This window comes from Grampus griseus (assembly GCF_964374135.1).
Source record: "Grampus griseus genome assembly, chromosome: 2".
NCBI lineage: Eukaryota > Metazoa > Chordata > Mammalia > Artiodactyla > Delphinidae > Grampus > Grampus griseus.
In genome coordinates, this window is record NC_139018.1 from 43,518,545 (window position 1) to 43,538,335 (window position 19,791).

Sequence of the window (19,791 nt, forward strand, 5' to 3'; positions counted from 1 at the left end):
TAGCCCAAATTTCACTACCTCTTGGCCCCAGCTGTGACCCGTGATCTCCAGCTTGCTGCAAAGTAGCCCTCCACCCACGTTGATCCCTTGGCACCTCTAATACGTGCTCCTAAGCAAGCCTGCTCAGGCTGGGCATCACCCATGCTAGCCGGACCCTGCAGTTCTCCACCAAGCAGCATGATCTCCACACTGCACTGGGTGTAGTGCCACCCAGCTTAGAGCTGCCCCACAGGCTCATCCCCGTGCCTGGAGCCCTCTCTGTGCCAGGGTTGCCCTGGCAAATGAGGAGACAGCCTCTCTCCTGACTGTGTTACACACCCCAGGGTTTTACAATCTTCAGTGCTTCTGCTCTTGAGTTTTTAGTGCCACCTTCTCTTCTCCATAGGAATCAGATATGATCTAGTGAGAGCAGGGCTGGAGACAGATCTGAGAGGCAAAGAGCAGGCTGAACTCTGACCCCAACCCCCATCACCTATAACTATGGCTTCAATCTGCTTAGGTTCACCTGGCCTCATTCCTGCTCTGGCTTGGCCATAGCCCACGTGCAGATTGACATCATCCATTCACCTGACATGTCTGAGGCCCACTTAAACTCGGGCAGGGCCCCGTGCTATAGACAACATATTGAATTATGTATTCTTGTCCTGAGATTGTCCAAAGAGCTTGTAAGTGTTCCACCTAAACACTAAGGAAAAGCAGACATCCATTGCAGTGAAGCCACTCGGTTCTTGTTGAGTGAGAAACGCTCAGTTCTCAACCAAATACCAATACTTCCTATCGATCTGCTAAAATATCCAGTTCAGCCAATAAAATGACAGTTGGGGAGTTTAGCAGAGTCTGTGCTGTGTTTAATAAATTCCTGATTTGTTAGAACAGGTCATATTTGACTCCCCAAACTTGAGGAGAGAGTTGAGATGCTGGAATATTCATTCCCATTGCAGCTCTGCCATAAAGGAGTAGTTATCAACTTAGGAAGGTCCTCTGCCTTTATTGCCACTACTATTGTATGAAAATTATGAACAAGCCCAAGTTTTGTGAAAGTCCAACCCACCGTCTCTAACCAACAAGCAGGAGTGACTCCAGATGACTAAGTTAGTGAGCTTAATTAAAGTAAGAATTATAGATAACAGGAGAAGAATAAACACTGTCCTAACTGGAATGGTTCTAGACCCATCTTTGGTTCTACAGAGAACGGGCAACAGGGTTTTGAGTCATTTCCATAGAGAGCCTTTCTGAATTGAGGACTTTTTGTAGTCGTTAAGACTAATTTCTCTAACCCCTAAAACAAACATTAGCTTGAAATCTATTAAAATAATGCTATGTAATTTATCATTTTCTTTTCAAAAACAAGTATTTTTGATCATTTTTGTGTAGATAATTATTTTAACTAACTTTATATTTACCTAAAAATGTCAGAAGATATGTATTAAACGGTATCAAGTTATACCTACAGTTGGTTCTGTGGACCTGCCCTGGGGTTATCTGTGCACAAATCAGGATGTGGAGAAGGTGCCTGGGGTTCGGTGAATTACACTGCACACAACTTTGTTTGCTCATGTAATGCTCACCCCAAAAGAGAGGGAATAATGCAGCATAGGCCATCCTTGGACAGATCTTCTGTTAGGCAGTAACACCAGGGCCTTTTAGTTATTCAGGAATATAGCATGATATAGTAAAGTAACAAGGGAGGAAGCCCCAATCAGTCACCAGCTTTCAACCTCTGGCTCAACTTTATAGTGCTAATGAGCAGGGTACTGAACTGATTATTTCACTTCTTTGCATGGCTCCCTACCCGCTTTGCCAACCAAGAGATCAGGCAGCCAGGATAGCAGAGGAGGAAAAAGGAATATGACTATTTCAGGTACAATACATATGAATCCATCTCCAGAATTAGAGGATTAATTGACCAATGGTACAGATAATTTAGAAGGCATGTTTAGCATAGACATGGATTCTTTTATGTTAAGAAGGAAAGAGCCCAGCATAGCAATTCCCCTTTATCCTGTATATCCTCCTTTATTTTACAGCCTTCAACATCCTGGTGAATGTTGGTGTGGTGCTGACATACCCAATCCTCATCTCCATCGGAACAGTGCTCAGCGTTCCTGGAAATGCAGGTACTGTACGATTTGATGTGTGCACAGGAAGTCTCCTGCTTGTGTTTGTTTTATACCCTGAATTGTTTCTTCGAGCAATTGTGAATTATGTCACTTGCCTGGGAAGATGTTTTTAAATATCATGAAGGTGGCAGACAACAGAATAACTATGCATCACATTTAAAATTTCCAGCTACAAACACTGTTTTAACTTGGTTGTGCTTTTAGAATTAAATACCAAATGTATCATTTGGGTTTCATGTAATCTCCCTGACAACATAATTTTGTGGTATTTTTAGAGGAAGTCCTATGGAAACAAAAGGCATCCCAGCATAGGACTCTCAAACATCACTAATGAAAGTGTAGGAAACATACAAGGTGTTGGCACCCCATCAGACTACCCATGGGGAGCTGTGAAAGATTCTCCTGGGGGCACAGCAGATGGCCCTCTGGAACAGACATAAGAAAAAAGCAATTTGACTCACTTCAGGGACAAGAGGAGAAGCTACTTTTCCAGGAAAATCTTTCTAGGTAAACTGTCCGTGGAACAAATAATGAAAGTGGGTTGTCTGGATGACTGTATAGTCCTTCTAATTTTAAAATTCTATTTTTCCAAGTCTTAGGTAGCCATCTTTCTTTACCCCCAGTACAATCAGCAAATATTTATTGAGCACTTACTATGTGATCATGACTATAGAAGAGACTGGGAAAAAAAGATATTATTGTTCCCATAAGAAACTTACACTGAATATGGAAAACAAGACCGACATATATGAAATAACTTAGAACTCTACAAAGTAATTTATCATCAAATGCCAAATTGTGTAGAAGACTCCAAGGACTATAAGATATTTAGAGGAAAGTCATATCAGGGAGGAGTGGAGTTGTCAAGGAATTCCATTCATTCATCCATGAATTCATTCATTCAATAAATAATTTCTGAGCACTTAGTATATGCTAACAACTGTGCTAACACCTGGTGATAGATGCTGAATAAGACACAGCCTCTACCCTCAGGACCATGTAGTGTAGAAAGGAGATGAAAGGAACTGAGTAATTACAATGTAGAGAGAGAATGGCTTTGATAGAGGTATGTACTGAATGCTCTGAGCGCACACAGGAGGGGCATCCAAGGAGGCTTCCTGCAAGAAGAGTAAAGGGAGGGATCTAACAGAGGGTTTAGCTGGATGAAGTGCATATGAAGAGGGAAGAGCATTCCATGCAAAGAGAACAGCATATATATGATTCCACTCCTAGTTACATTCCTGCAAAACTGAAAACAGGGACTCAAAAATATCCTTGTATGTGAATGTTCATACTATTTACAACAGCCAAAGGTGGAAACACCTAAATGGCCATCCAGAGATGAATTGATAAACAAGTTGTGATACAATGGGATATTACTCAGCCATAAAAAGGAGTGAAGCCCTAACGCATGCTACAGTATGGTTGAACCTCGAAAACATTATGCTAAGCGAAAGAAGCCAGATACAAAAGGTCACATATTGTATGCTTCCATTTATAGGAAATATCTAGAATAGGTAAATCCACAGACACACAGCAGGCTGACGGTTGCCAGGTGAGAGTAGAGGGCTGGGGAGTAACTGCTTGATGGGTACGGGGTTTTATTTTGAAATAATGAAAATGTTTTGGAAACAGATGGAGGCGGTTGTACATTAAGCTGTACAAAACGAATGTACAAAATGCTACTAAACTCACTTTAAGCCGGTTAATTCTATTTTATATGAAATTTACCTCAATTAAAATTTTTAAAAAGACTAACATGTGCAAAGACCTAGACATTAATAAGCCTGGCTCATTTAAAAAATCTTCAGTGGTCCAGTGAAACTGGAGAAGCATGAAGGGATGCAGAGGAAAAGTATTAAGAAATAAAACTGCATGTACACACTGCTATATTTAAAATAGGTAACCAACAAGGACCTACTGTATAGCACAGGGAACTCTGCTCAATATTCTGTAATAACCTAAATGGGAAAAGAATTTGAAAAAGAATAGATACATGTATATGTATACCTGAATCACTTTGCTGTACACCTGAAACTAACACAACATTATTAATCAACAATACTCCAATATAAAATAAAAAAAAAATTTTTTTTAACTGCAGAGGTTATTCAATCAGATGGCATTTGCCTGGAAGGGTAAGTATGATTTAGAGAGAGGGAATGGAAAGCAAATGGAGAGAGCGGTATTGATAATGACGTGGAAAAAGAGAAGATGAGCTTGAGAGAACAAGAGAGACTTTTGGAAATCTCTTAGAAGTAGCACTGATGGGGTCATTTGTTTTCAGAGAAGCTTAGAAACAGTGATGGACTGACTGACTTGCCGTTCCTTCCCTAGCTGTGGATCTCCTGAAGCAGGAGGTGATATTCAATGTTGTCCGCCTGGCTGCTACCATCATCATCTGCATTGGGTTTCTGCTGATGCTATTGCCGGAGGAGTGGGATGAAATTACCCTGAGATTCATCAACAACCTGAAGGAAAAGAAGAGTGAGGAGCATGTGGATGATATCACTGATCCCAGTGTCCACCTGAGAAGCAGAAACAGGGCCATTGGGACTGTGTCCATACCACTGGCTTAGAGAGGAACACATTCTGAACGCACGTGTATGTATATTCTGTGAATATAATAAAATTTTCTCACCACCTGTACACTCAAACGACAGTATTAACTCTGAATTTGCATAAGTCATATGTGAAATAATGCTAACAATAAAAGTTTACATTTATATGCTTATCAAGGAACTGGTGTAAATAATCATAATAAATTTTTTTATTAAAACATATTCATACTTGTTCTATTTCTTCTGGGGTTTTTTTGGGAGGGGGAGATTTTCCCCTAATTCACAAAATTTTCTCAAAATATGAGGTTCTATTAAATTATGGGCTTGTCATTACCTTTTTCTCACCTGGAACTGAGACCTTTTCATTCAATCAGAAAAAATTGCATAAGAGGAGAAAGTACATGAAAAGGATACACACTTTACATATATTTAAGTCCAATAAGAGCCTTCAATTTGAAAGCTGGAAAGTAATTAAGTATCAACAGAGTATCTTCCATATGCAAGACCTACACTAGGAACAATGAAGACATGAAGATGTAAGACTCCATCTGTACTTTCAACATGCTTACAGGAGCACAGAGCATAAAAGAGGTTAGAAATATCTCTAATATGAGGTAGACATTTGGAAATGGTATAATGGTTATGGAGAGGACATCTATTTCACCAGTTTTAGAGCTGTTTACATTTGCTGTCACTTCAAGTCCCATTCACTCTTCAACCCACCTTCTGGGCACCACCTTCTGCCCACATCATTCCTCTGGTGAAGTGCATTCACCAAAGTCACCAATGACCTTTTCTTGCAAAACCATATTGACACTATTCAACCCTTACTTTATTGTCCTCTCTGTAGCATGTGCATGATGACCACTCCTTTTTCCTGCAATGTTCTCTTCACCTAGATCCCATTATGGTCCCCTGGTTCTCTTTCTCCCTTACTGGCTGCTCCTCTGGACTCCTCTTCCTAGGCTGGTCTCATTGCTGTCTGTGTTCAGTCCTTGTCCTTCTTAGTGTCTCACTCCACACTCTCTTCCTCAGAGATCTCATCTGCTTCCATGGCTTTCAATGTCATCCATGTGGTGATGGCTTCATAATACTTATCTCCAGCCCAGATTTGTCCCCCAAGCTTCAGATCTGACTATCCAAATTCCTTCTGCAGCCTCACTTGGATGCCCCATTGTTCACTTCACGTTCAAGAACATAGTTAAATCTATCATCTCTCCTCCTCAGACCTACTCCGTCCTCTCCCTTGTTCCCTGTCTAGGTTAATGGTACCATCATTCACGGGCTGCCCAAGCCAGAGATCAAACTTAACTTCTGCCTTCCTCACCCTCCACATCTAAACCATAAATCTTATTGATTACTTTCCTTAATATTTCTTGAATCCATGCACTTCTCTACTATGCTACCTATTCTATGACCCTATCATTTCCTGATGAATTAAATACTCACTTTACTGGTCTAACTCCCAGTTTTGCCTCTCTCTAATCCCTTTTGTACCCTGCAGAATGACTTTTCTAATATATAAATTTGATCATTCTACTTCCCTATATAGAACACTTCAGTGACATCTAATTGTCCTCAGAGTAAGTTCCAAACACTTTTGCAGGTCATTCAAAGTTCATCACTGATTGGCTCCTGCCTACCTCTAGAGAAGCACCATACAGTAGAACTTTCTGTGATGATGGAAATATTCTATATCTGCACTGTCCAACATAGTAGCCACAACTGGCTATTGTGCTCTTTAAATATGGCTAATGCAATCAAGGGACTGCATTTCTAATTTTATTTACTTTTAATTACTTTTAAGTTAATATTAGTTAGCCACATGTGGTTCTTGGCTACCATAATGGACAGCACACCTTCTACCACACCACCCCCTGCAGCCCCCTGGAATCTCTATGCTTTAGTGACACCATCCTTCTTATAGTTCTTCAATCAAGACATGCTTTGTTTCTTGTACTTCCTTTTCCTCTCTCATCACCTGAATAACTCTTACCTAGACTTCATGACATGATTTATTCCTATTTTCGTGGAAGGTTTTTTCTCATCCCCCAAGCTAAACAATGTGACTTCCTTAGACACCTCTGCTTACTCCATTATAGCACTGGTCGCCCTCTGTGGCCACTGTCAGTCTACTCATCTGAGTTCCCAGTAGACCATGGGTTCCTTGAGAGCAGGGATTGTGTGGCATTCATCATCGTGTTTCTAGCATAGTGCCTGGCGCTTACAGACACTCAGGAAAGGAGTGAATGGGTTGCTTTACACTGGAGATACGCCCCCCTGCCCCCGAGCTGTATTAGATCAGTCTTAGTTAAGGACAGACATTCTCATAGAGGAGGTTGGTTAAAGGAAGGGCCAAAAGGGATTAAATGTACCACAGCCTTTGTTACTGAACTGATAAAAGGAACTTCTTTCCTAAGAGGCTGGTTATCTTAGGGCATCTAGCAATTTAAGATAACCTGCCCTTTCTGGCATCTGTTGTACAATTCTTTTTTAATTCAAGTGGCCCCAGAAGTGTAGGTGAGATGGTCATGGGGCAAGAAAAGGGAACTTCAGATATCATATCTGCTGGCTGGGTATCATAGTCAATAAAAACCTTACCATTTTTTCATTTCTCTGTCATTACTTGAAAAGACAATGACAGTCTCCTGGCATTGGTAGATGGCATGATATTAATTAAAACAATAATCGTGACACACCTCAAACTTCATGAAAAATGGTAGAAAATAAATGAGGTATATTATTAGTAAATATGAATTAATTTATTATCTAAGTAGAGTTGGTTTTGACCATTTAAATGTCATAATGGTACAAACATTGCTCTTGCCTTGTTTTTGAATTGCTGTTAAATCGTAGTGATCACTGACTAACCCACTCCAGCATCTTGCCATTACTTAGCATGGCATTTAAAATTACATTTTGACATCTCTAAGAAATGAGCTGTTTTGCTCTTTTTGATAATTCATTTTGAAAAATTGAGTCAGCTACCCTGGAAAGCACTAATTCAACCTCTAACTGATCACCCTAATTAGCTCAGTCTATATTAAGAAAATACTTCCGTTATGGTATTCATTCATTTATTCATTCAAAAATTACCAAGTTCTACTTCTCGCTCTGAAGTAGGGTATTATGTTAGATTGTCACCCACTGGCCTCTCCCTGCCTCTAGAGCAGCACTGATAGAACTTTCTGTGATCATAGACATGTCCTCTCTTTGCACTGTGGTGAAAGGGATACAAAATGGATAGGAAATGGTCCCTGCTTCCAGGCATTTCAACCTTAAGTTGTTACCATGGCAATGAAAACAACAACAATCACAACTCAGACACTTGTTTAAGTCACTTTCCCTTTAACTCAGGTCAAGTATTCATAAATAAAGGTAATAATACCTTTCCTTACTACCCCCCATGGTCGCTGGGAGAGTCAGTTGAGATAGCATGTTTCAGTCACTGAACAAACGGGGGTGGGCCTCCTATGTCCCTATGATGTGCCTTCCTTGAGCCAGGTTCAGTTGGGTTTGCAGGGTACTGACAAAGTGCCTGCCCTCGTGGTGGAAGTACCTTGTTGAGGTTCCTATTATCCTGTCTCTTTATCCAAACTTGGTTCCTCCCCAGAGTCCAAGAGGCGATGGATTCTGTGGGTGACTGAACGGGCAGCACAGTGCAGAGATTGAGGGCACCCATGTTGTAGCCCCGACTCTGTACTTCTGAGATGCGGGCTTTAGTGAATTACCAACATCTCTCAGCCCCTTGATCTCACGTTCAGTACAATGAGGATATTAATGCCTATCATTTGGGGTTGTTGAATATAGTAAATAAAAACACACTGCCAGACAGTCCAGAAGTAGCTGTTGTTAGGATTTCCTCTGTCTGTTTATCTCCCTCCAGGACTTCTTCAAACCACTTATCCACAGCACTATGCCAAGCAAAGTCACAGAGCCTGGTGCCGAGCAGGGATTTTTACCCAAAATAAATGAGGGAGAAAAAAGAAGCTTGGCATGAGGAACACTAGGAGGAAGCCAAAAAAGGGGTGTCATTCCCATTGGTCAGTTCCCCTCGGCACTTTGCATCCGGCATTCTTGCCCAGCCAGTGGAACTAATTGCATGACAAAAAGACAGACTGGTGACTTGGGCTTTGAAATTAAAATCACTTCAACCACGTCCTGATCGCTTCACAAACACATTATAGGCAAATCAATTTTGTTCACCCAGGCTTTGCACGTCTGTTAATTTTGTGCAGGTGCTTTGTCAAGATCCACCAGAGGACAGATGATTTGGAGAAGGACAATGCAAGTGATAAAAGAGTGAACAGTGTAACCAGCCAAGCATTTGAATGTTTCTGATATTTAAGTACAAACCCTCTTTCTTACTTTTCAATAAACTCTTGTCACAAAGACAAAGAACACTAGCGCAGGCAATGCTGGTTTATTTGGCAAGCTAGGACAAGAAGTCTCTATTAATTCTAATTATTTTTATTTCTCTCCCGCCACCTCCTGTAGCAACTGGAGGTAAAGTTAAGAACAGGAGGTGATGATGTGGAGGTGGTCATGCCAAGAACCCAGAGACAGAAAGAGCAGACGCCCTCGGTTTTGAAGCACTGATTAGCCAGCGTGCTCCCACACGTGTCACAAAAGCAAAAGCTGCTTTGTCATTATTTGCAGGAGGTAGGAACCCCAGATCCTTTGGGAACTTGAGGGATCTTAAGAGTGAGAAATCTAACCTGGGCTCTCTGACAGAATTTTCAAAATAGTGTGAACTTAGCTGCATTATTCTGGGGGAATCAATTCAGAGAATTTAGAGGCACTAAGTCCACAACTGTTCAGTACACTAGCCACTAGTCACATGTAGCTGTTGAACTATGGCTAGTCCAAATTGAGATGTGCTGTGTCACGTATCCTGGAGTTTAAAGACTTGGGGTGAAAAAGAGAAGGTAGGCTATTTCATTAATAGCTCTATACTCATTACATATTGAAATGAGAATATTTTGGATGTGTTAGGTTATATAAAAAATATTATAAAATTCATTTCACTCGTTTCTTTTTACTTTTTTAATGTACCTACTAGAAATCTTAAAATTATATCTAAGTCTTGCGTTTGTGACTCACGTTTTACTTCTATAAGGCAGAAATTCTCTAGAAGCTTAAGAATAACTTGGTTAGAGGGATAAAGAGGGAAATTTAGAAGAAGAAAATAGCTTTGGAAAGAAACAATTATTTGGTCAGCTTCTGTCAGTCAGGACAAAATAGACTGAGTGTTTTTCATGTCATGCAAGTTCAAATTGCCAGAAATGAGCAGAGAGAGGGAAGAAACAGAGGCAAGGACAACAATTTGAAATTGCAACTAACTGGAAAAATTTGTAAAGAACTGGAAGAATAACTGGGTTGAAACTAGCAAGGAATCTTCATTTGATATTAGAAGTGATAGAAACTGTAGAAGTGATAGAAACTGCCCTGAATTCTAGAAAGTCAGAAGATACTGATAACAGTTAGAGTGGAAAGGAAGAAGTTATTCTGGAAAAGACCACTTTGACTTTTAGATATTGTAATCAACTTGCAGAAAAGAAGCCAGATTGCATTCTTTAGAAGGCAATAATAGAGCCGCCCGCTCTTATGACATCTGTAAAGAGCAAGTAATCAAAGTGAAAATCAGGAATTCATTAAAGTAAACAGTTTCTGATATAAATCATAAGATCAGGTCATGACTCTGATCAATAATTAAAAGATGCTTTCCAAGATAGGGCGATCTCCAGGGACAGGATAGTTAGATGGCAGCAAGAAACTTCGTAAGATGGCATTTACCTAGAAGTCACCAACATTTCAGGTCTGGTCCTCTGCACTGTGGACTCAGAAACTAAGTCTTCTTCATGTCCTAAAGACAGCCCAGTCATTCGCAAATTGCGATGCTGTTACAGCACAGCAGCACACCGGAGACCTTGGTAGAAATGCACATTCTTATGCCTTATTACAGACCCAGTGAAGCAGAATCTCTGGGGGTGGGGCCCAGGAATCTAGTTTTAATAAGTCCTGCTTGAAATTAACCAAGCACATGCTCAGGTGATGCCGGTGATTCCAATGCATGCTCAAGTTTAAGAACCCCTAGACTAATGACCACAGGACTACAAACAGAAAATGTATTCATTGATAATCATAAATTGAACTGTCATATGCAACAAAACCCTCACATTAGTAAGGTTAGGACAACCTTTCCCTAAGAGGCAAATCTATCTGGGTAGCTTGTGCGTTCGTGAAAAGGTTTCTTGGTGAGCCTGAACTCAAAGCAAGGACGGTCAAATGTATGATTAAACTCTTCCCTTTTGTTTTTCATTTCCATTTCAACTCTCACTCCCTTGGGAGGATGGGGTCATCCCTGCTGGACAAGCAGATGGGTAAGGAGAGGAATGTGAGGAACTGACTGGTACAATTGCTCCCACTCTGAGCCAATTACACAGTCCACTAGAAGAATGTGTTCCACCAAATTACAGGATGAAGTTTCCTTCAGTTAATTATATTAACAAGTAGACATCTTATATTTGCAACACTTGATTTACAGACACTGGTTATGACCAAAACAGTCAATACATGTACACATGGTACACACAAGAGTCCAGCAAATAGACATTCTATCTAACAGCTTATTCTTTGCTACACAAATCTTTTCTAAACTCCTTTTCCCTCAAGGGAAAAGCTAACAGGTCTGAAGTTAATCTTTCCCTGATTACTTCCCTTATATATGGATGTTCTTGTTATAATGTAATTAGGGGTTCAATTTACTTAGGTAACTGAAAGTGATGCAATGAAGTTCAGCCTTTGCCAAGACCTCTGCTCTACTTCCATCAGCGTCCTTGGCTTATCCGACTCTTAAAGTCCCCAAAAGGCAGAAATAGGTGCTCTCCATCTTCTGTATCTTATTGGTTATATGATTTATCTGCCACAATCGTCCGAATTTTCCATCCTGTTGTACTTTTATTTGCATTAATTAATCTTCACATTAAAACACTTTCAGTTTTCATCTTCTTTCTTAAAGCCTTCTATAGAATCCAGCTTTGACTTGTAATTTTTAAACTTTACCTATATTTTTATTTTTAATAATTCTATTTCTTTCAGCTAACACCAGTCCAATTCCCTCCTTTTACATAAAAGTTTCCCCTTTCCTTCAGAACACCTGCACATGATCCTGAAACACTGATCAGTGCTGAATGGACACTGCAGTGTTTTCTGTTTCATGTTTATCACCTCTTCTGGTTGATAGGTTTCTTCTCTTAGAAATGTTAACATCATCGATTATTTTTGAACTGGACTCTGAAGCTCTTCCTATTCCTGGCCATGAAAGAGAGCTATTCAAGATATAGCTATTACCTAATTTTAATAATGGTGTTAACTTTTATCACTTAACTTTCAGTTTTCCGAGAGCCCCTCTGGCACATCTGTATCTGCTCGTCATCCTTACCTTCTCTCTTTACATCTATGGTAATATAAAAGCCCACATTCATAATATTAATCCTGAGGTCCTACAGGTTCCAAAGTGTCTTCTGAATCATCAAGAAAAACTGCTGTTAAAAAACAACAGTTTTGGAGTTGGTGTATTTGAATGGACTATGATTCTTAGAGAACTACCAGTCCATCTCTCCCAAATGAGAACCACATATTACCAGGAATATTTATCTAATGAAAACAATACATTTCTGAACCATAAAAATGACAATTCCTGGTGTAATTACAGAATATATCATATCATGCCAAGATTCAATCACCTGTTTTGTCAAATAGTCATATCATTTCTGGTATCTGTTGATAATTAAATAATCAAAATGTTATGGAGCTAGGTACTTTAAGAAAGCATTTGTGAGCTTTTGACAACAGAGACTCTGATCTGCTCATCTATGCATACCCAGAAATAGCTCACAATAGGTACTCAGTGGGAGGAAGGAAGGAAGGAATCTCAGTCCTGCCAAGATAAAGATTTATCCAGGGCTTCCCTGGTGGCGCAGTGGTTCAGAGTCCGCCTGCCGATGCAGGGGACATGGGTTCGTGCCCCGGTCTGGGAAGATCCCACATGCCGTGGAACGGCTGGGCCCATGAGCCATGGCCGCTGAGCCTGTGCGTCTGGAGCCTGTGCTCTGCAGCGGGAGAGGCCACAACAGTGAGAGGCCCACGTATCGCAAAAAAAAAAAAAAAAAAAAAAAGATTTATCCATTTAATGACAAACCCACAGCCAATGGTGCAAAGCTGAAAGCCTTCTGGATAAATTCTGAAACAAGACAAGGATGCCCACTCTCATCACTTCTATCCAGCATAGTATTGGAAGTCTTAGCCACCACAGCAATCAGACAAGAGAAGCAAATAAAAGGTATCCAAATTGGAAGGGAAGAGATAAAACTGTCACTATTTGCAGATGACAGGACACTCTATAGAAAACCCTAAAGGTTCTACACAAAAACTATTAGAATAAATGAATTCAGCAAAGTAGCAGGATACAAGATTAATATACAGAAATCTGTTGCATTTATTTACACTAACAAATATCAGAAAGAGAAAGTAAAAAAAAAATCCCTTTTATTTTTTGTTGTTTTTAAGGTTTTATTATTAAAAAGATAAGATACCTTTGTTGAACCTTCTCATTGAAAAAAATCCCTTTTAAAATTGTGTCAAAAAAAAAAAAAACAAAAAAAAACCTAGGAATAAACCTAACCAAGGAGGTGAAAGATTTATACACTGAAAACTATAAAACACTGGTAAAGGAATTGAAGATGGTTCAAAGAAATGGAAAGATAGTCCATGCTCTTGGATTGGAAGAACTAATATTGTTAAAATGGCCATACTACCCAAAGTAATCTACAGATTTAATGCAATCCCTATCAAATTACCCATGACATTTTTCACAGAACTAGAACAAATAATCCTAAAATTCATATGGAACCACAAAAGATCCAGCAATTCTGAGGGAAAAAAGAGCTGGAGGCATAACTATCCCAGACTTCAGACAATACTACAAAGCTACAGTAATCAAAACAGCATGGTATTTGCACAGAAACAGACATATAGATAAGTGCAACAGAATAGAAAGCCCAGAAATAAATCCACACAGTTATGTATAATTAATCTTTAACAAAGCAGGCAAGAATATACAGTGGAGGAAGACAGTCTCTTCAACAAGTGATGTATGGGAAAGCTGGACAGCCTCATGTAAATCAATGAAGTTAGAACATTCCCTAACATCATATACAAAAAAACACAAAATGGTTTAAAGACCTAAATATAACACATGACAGCATAAAACCCCTAGAAGAGAACATAGTCAAAATATTCTCTAACGTAAATCATAGGAATATTTTCTTAGATCAGTCTCCCAAGGCCAAAGAAATAAAAGCAAAAATAAACAAATGAGACCTAATCAAACCTAGAAGCTTTTGCATAGCAAAGGAAACCATCAACAAAACAAAAAGACAACCCACAGAATGGGAGAAAATATTTGCAAATGATGTGACCGACAAGGGTTAATTTCCAAAATATACAAACAGTTGGTACAACTCAATATCAAAAAAAGAAACAACCTAATCAAATAATGGGCAGAAGACCTAAATAGACATTTCTCCAAAAAAGACATACAGATGGTCAACAGGCACATGAAAATGTGCTCAACAACACTAATTATTAGAGAAATACAAATCAAAAACACAATGAGGTATCACCTCACACTGGTCATAATGGCTATCATCAAAAAGTCTACAAATAATACATGCTGGAGAGGGTACGGAAAAAAGGGAACCCTCCTACACTGTTGGTGGGAATGTAAATTGGTTCAGCCACTATGGAAAACAGTATGGATGTTCCTTAAAAAAAAACAACAACAACTAAAAATAGAGCTACCACATGATCCAGGAATCCCACTCCAGGGCATAAATCTGGAAGAGACAAAAATTATAATTCAAAAAGATACATGCACCTCAATGTTCATAGCAACACTATTTACATAGCCAAGACATGGAAGCAACCGAAGTGCCCATCAATAGATGAATGGATAAAGAAGATGTGGTATATATATACAATGGAATACTACTCAGCCATAAAAAAGAATGAAATATTTCCATCTGTAGTAACATGGATGGACCTAGAGATTATCATACCAAGTGAAGTAAGTCAGACAGAGAAATGTATCACTTATATGTGGAATCTAAAAACTAATACAAATGAATCTATTTACAAAACAAACAGACTCACAGACATAGAAAGCAAACTTATGGTCACCAGAGGGAAAAGGGAGGTGGGGAGGAATAAATGAGGAGTATGGGATTAACAGATACACACTACTATACATAAAATAGATAAGCAACAAGGATTTACTGTGTAACACAAGGAATAATATTCAATATCTTGTAATAACCTATAATGGAAAATTATATGTATATGTGTGTGTGTATATATACGTGTGTGTGTGTCTATATATATGTATCTGAATCACTTTGTGGTACACATGAAATTAACACAATACTATAAATTGACTAAAAATTTTTTTAAAGATTTATCCATTTATTAAGCAAATGCATTTTTTTAACATCTTTATTGGAGTATAATTGCTTTACAATGGTGTGTTAGTTTCTGGTTTATAACAAAGTGAATCAGCTATATGTATACATATATCCCCATATCCCCTCCCTCCTGCATCTCCCTCCCACCCTCCCTATCCCACCCCTCTAGGTTGTCACAAAGCACCGAGCTGATGTCCCCATGCTATGCGGTTGCTTCCCACCAGCTATCTCTTTTACATTTGGTAGTGTATATATGTCCATGCCACTCTCTCACTTTGTCCCAGTTTACCCTTCCCCCTCCCTGTGTCCTCAAGTCCATTCTCTATGTCTGCATCTTTATTCCTGTCCTGCCCCTAGGTTCTTCAGAACCTTTTTTTTTTCTTTTTAGATTCCATATATATATGTGTTAGCATACGGTATTTATTTCTCTCTTTCTGACTTACTTCACTCTGTATGACAGACTCTAGGTCCATCCACCTCACTACAAATAACTCAATTTCATTTCTTTTTATGGCTGAGTAATATTCCATTGTATATATGTGCCATATCTTCTTTATCCATTCATCTGTCGATGGACACTTAGGTTGCTTCCATGTCCTGGCTATTGTAAACAGAGCTGCCATGAACATTGTGGTACATGACTCTTTTTGAATTATGGTTTTTGCAGGGTATATGCCCAGAAGTGGGATTGCTGGGTCATATGGTAGCTCTAGTTTTAGTTTCTTAAGGAACCTCCATACTGTTCTCCATAGTGGCTGTACCAATTTACATTCCCACCAGCAGTGCAAGAGGGTTCCCTTTTCTCCACACCCTCTCCATAAGCAAGTACTTACTGATATATTTTTACAGTACTTGGGATTGCACCTCTTACTGAATTGGCAAGAATTAGTATCACTGTGAGGGAGAGAGATTAAGGATACTGGCTAAAAAAAATTTTTTTTTAAATGTCAATGGTCTTAACAATGTTCTGTTTTTCCTAAAGTGTATGGCTGAGGTGTAGCCCAGGCTGGCATGGAGGACAGAGGTGTTCTGGATCTCTTTACAGACACCCAACCTGGTTTTGTACTAGAGCCAGGGAGTTGTGAACAGCTCAGACCACAGACAAAATTCTGTTTCAGATATGACATTTTATTTAGCCTCTTCAGTAAGAGTTCTGACTAGAGGAATGAAAAGATGAGAAAGGAAAGAATCATTCATTTGGATGATAGAAAAGAGGTCTGGGCTCCTTATCGTAATTCAGATCAATGTCCAGAATCACAAAATCTCAGTTGGAAAACTCTTCATGGAACTTTCATTCCAGCCCTGTCCAATGCCCAAATCTCCTCTGTGCTGTCCCAAGCGAGTGGCCATCCAGCCTTCACCTGAGCACACAGGGGAAACAAGACTCTTGTTATTGTGGGAGTTCCTCCCTGTAAGGAGCTGACATGTGCCTTTCTGAAACTACCACCTGATGATTCTAACTCTGTTTCCCACTGCCACACAAGGAAGTCAAATTTCTCTTACACAGAGGCAGGTCATACTCCTCCTGGATTTTTCCTTTAAGCTAAATAGTCATATCCCTGAGGACATCCCACTTCAATTTATAAAAATCTTTTTTTTTTAGTTAATTAACACATCTATCACCTCACATATTTACTTTTTCGGTGAGAACATTTAAATTCTACGCTCATAGCAAATTTCAATTATACAATACAGTGTTATCAGTTACAGTCACCATGTTATACGTTAGATCCTCAGACCTTATTCATCTTATAACTAAAAGTTTATACACTTTTATCAACCTCTCCCTATTTCCCCCACTCCCAAGGCAACCACTTTTCTACTCTCTGTTTCTATGAGTTTCCCTTTTTTTTCTACATTCCACACATAAGTGATATCATGCAGTATTTTCTTTGTCTGCTCTATCTTACACCATACTAAAAAATCAAGCCAAATGGATTAAAGACATGAATATAAGACCTGAAACTGTAAACCTCTTAGAAGGAAATATAGGGGCCAAGCTCCTTGACATTGGTCTTGGCAGTGAGTTTTTGGATGTGACACCAAAGCAAAGGCAGCAAGAGCAGAACAAACATGTGAAACTATATCAAACTAAAAGGCTTCTGCTCAGCAAAAGAAACCATTAACAAAATTAAAAGACAACTTAGGGAACAGAAGAAAATATTTGCAAACCAAATATCTGATAAGAGGTTCCTATTTAAAATATATAAGGAATTTATACAACTCAACAGCAAAAAAAAAAAAAAAAAAAATAGCCCAATTTAAAAATGGGCAAAGGACCCGAATAGACATTTTTCAAAAGATGATATACAAATGGCCAACAGGTACATGAAAAGGTGCTCAACATCACTAATCATCAGGGAAATGAAAATCAACACTACAGTGAGATATCATCTTACACCTGTTAGAATGGCTATTCTCAAAAAGACAAGAGATAGCAAATGCCGCAGGGGATGTGGAGAAAAGTAAACCCTTGTACTCTGTCGGTGGGAATGTAAATTGGTACTGTCACTTTGGAAAACAGCATGGAAGCTCTTTAAAAACTTACAAATAGAAATACCATATGATCCAGAAATCCCACTTCTGAGTATTTACCCAAAGGAAATAAAACCATTATCTCGAAGAGATATCTGAACTCTATGCTCAATGCACAAGAGCCAAGGTATAGAAACAACCTAAGTGCCTGTCAATGGATGAATGAATCAAGAAAATGTTTTATTATATATTTACAATAATACAACACAAAAACATAGAAATTCTGTTGTTGCAACAACATGGGTATGCCTGGGTAGTGGTATGCTAAGTGATATAAAAATCCTTTTTAATGTGAGGTGCCCCAACCTGAACCTGATACTCATTTTATAGTTCACCAGCTTACAGTGTAGTGATAGTATCACTTCCCTTTTCATTGCCACTCTATTTCCCCTACTCTTTAATTTCATGTGTACTATTCACCTTCTTGTATTAATTACCCTCTCCAAGTCTCAATTTCCATACCTATACTATGAGAACAATAGTACCGATCCTCAAAGAATTGCCATGAGCATCGTCACATAATGCTTAGCACATAGGAAGTACTCAACAAAAGTAAGCTATTATTATTGGCATTAAAAGTTTAGGACAAGGGGCTTCCCTGGTGGCGCAGTGGTTGAGAGTCCACCTGCCGATGCAGGGGACACGGGTTCGTGCCCTGGTCTGGGAAGATCCCACATGCCGCGGAGCGGCTGGGCCCGTGAGCCATGGCCTCTGAGCCTGCGCGTCCGGAGCCTGTGCTCCACAATGGGAGAGGCCACAACAGTGAGAGGCCCGCGTACCGCAAAAAAAAAAAAAAAGTTGTTAAAAAAAATGTTTAGGACAAAAATGGTGATGTTTCCCTTTCTAACAGAACCCCCAGCCTCCAAATATACCCAATTTGAAGAAGGAGACTGAAATCTCAGTAATGGTAATGCGAGAAGCTTCCAAGATAGAAGGTAACACCTTTGATGAGTATATTAGTTAACTAATGATGCATGATAGATTACTGCAAAATTTAATGGCTTAAAACAACACTCATTTATCACATCGTAGTCTTGGAGTGTTAGGAATTCAGGTGTGGCTTGTAGGGGAACTGCCACAAGCTCACTTGCCTAGTTGTTGGCAGGACTAAGTCCCTGCTGGTTGTTGGACAGAGATATCATCTCCTTGTCACAGACCTGATCCTCTCCTAGGGCAGCTCACAACATGGCAGTGGGCTTTTCCCAGAACAAGTGAGCAAGATGGAAGCCACAGCCTTTTTGTAACCTAATCTCAGAAAAGATAGCCCATCACTTCCGCTGTTTTCTATTTGTTAGAAATGAATTCATAAGTACAGCCCACACTCAAGGCAAGGGTTGGAGGGATTGCACAAAGGCATGAAAAGAAGGAGGCCAGGATCACCAGGGACCATCGTGGGCTGCCTACCACAGTGAGGTTATGCCATCTTGTAAAGAAGAGGCTGGAAAAGAGAAGCACATGCGCGCACACACATACACACTAGCTGTCTATTCCCAGACTCACAGCTTTGAGTGATGGGAGAGGGAGGGGCGTCATTGATCAGGCACTATAGAATGCAGAGAGAGAAAGGATCTTAGACCTTATCTAAGTCAGCCCCCTCACTGTATGCTCAAGAAGACCAAAACCCAGAGGAGAGAAGTAGCCTGCCCAAGATTGCATATTAACTTGTGGTAGATCTCTGGCTTGAACCCAGGCTGACTCCTGGTCCAATGCTCTTTTCACTAGACTTAACTTTCCATTTCATCCTGGGCAAGAGCATTAGTTTTCACAAAAGCAATAACGTTTGTTCTCTCTTCCCAAATCAGTGTATCCCATATGCCGCTGAATTTCAAGGCCAGTGCCTATAAAAAATGGCAAATTGGTAAGCAAATATCTTTGGATGTTTCCCCTCTAACCACTGTTTTTCTATTGTCTTTGTTCTTAGTTGGATGAGCAAGTAGAACAAGATTCTGCTTTTACAGATAAACCAGGAAAGTTTCATGTCCAGAATGTAAATAAAGCACCATTTCCCTCGAACAGCACACCACGTATAAAACTAAAATGCAGAAAATCTGA

The 19,791-nt window shown here is 39.5% G+C and overlaps 1 protein-coding gene across 1 annotated transcript in view; it reads left to right on the plus strand.

The window, feature by feature from the left end:
- Positions 1-4,699, plus strand: part of SLC35F4 (solute carrier family 35 member F4) — a gene marked incomplete at both ends in the record, with an annotated part of 291,887 nt that extends 287,188 nt beyond the window's left edge. The window contains 2 exons of the mRNA XM_082649084.1: positions 2,028-2,117; positions 4,458-4,699. Coding sequence (XP_082505210.1) covers positions 2,028-2,117; positions 4,458-4,699 — 332 coding nt within the window. The remainder of the gene's footprint in view (positions 1-2,027; positions 2,118-4,457) is intronic.
- Between the last annotated feature and the right edge of the window lie 15,092 nt (positions 4,700-19,791).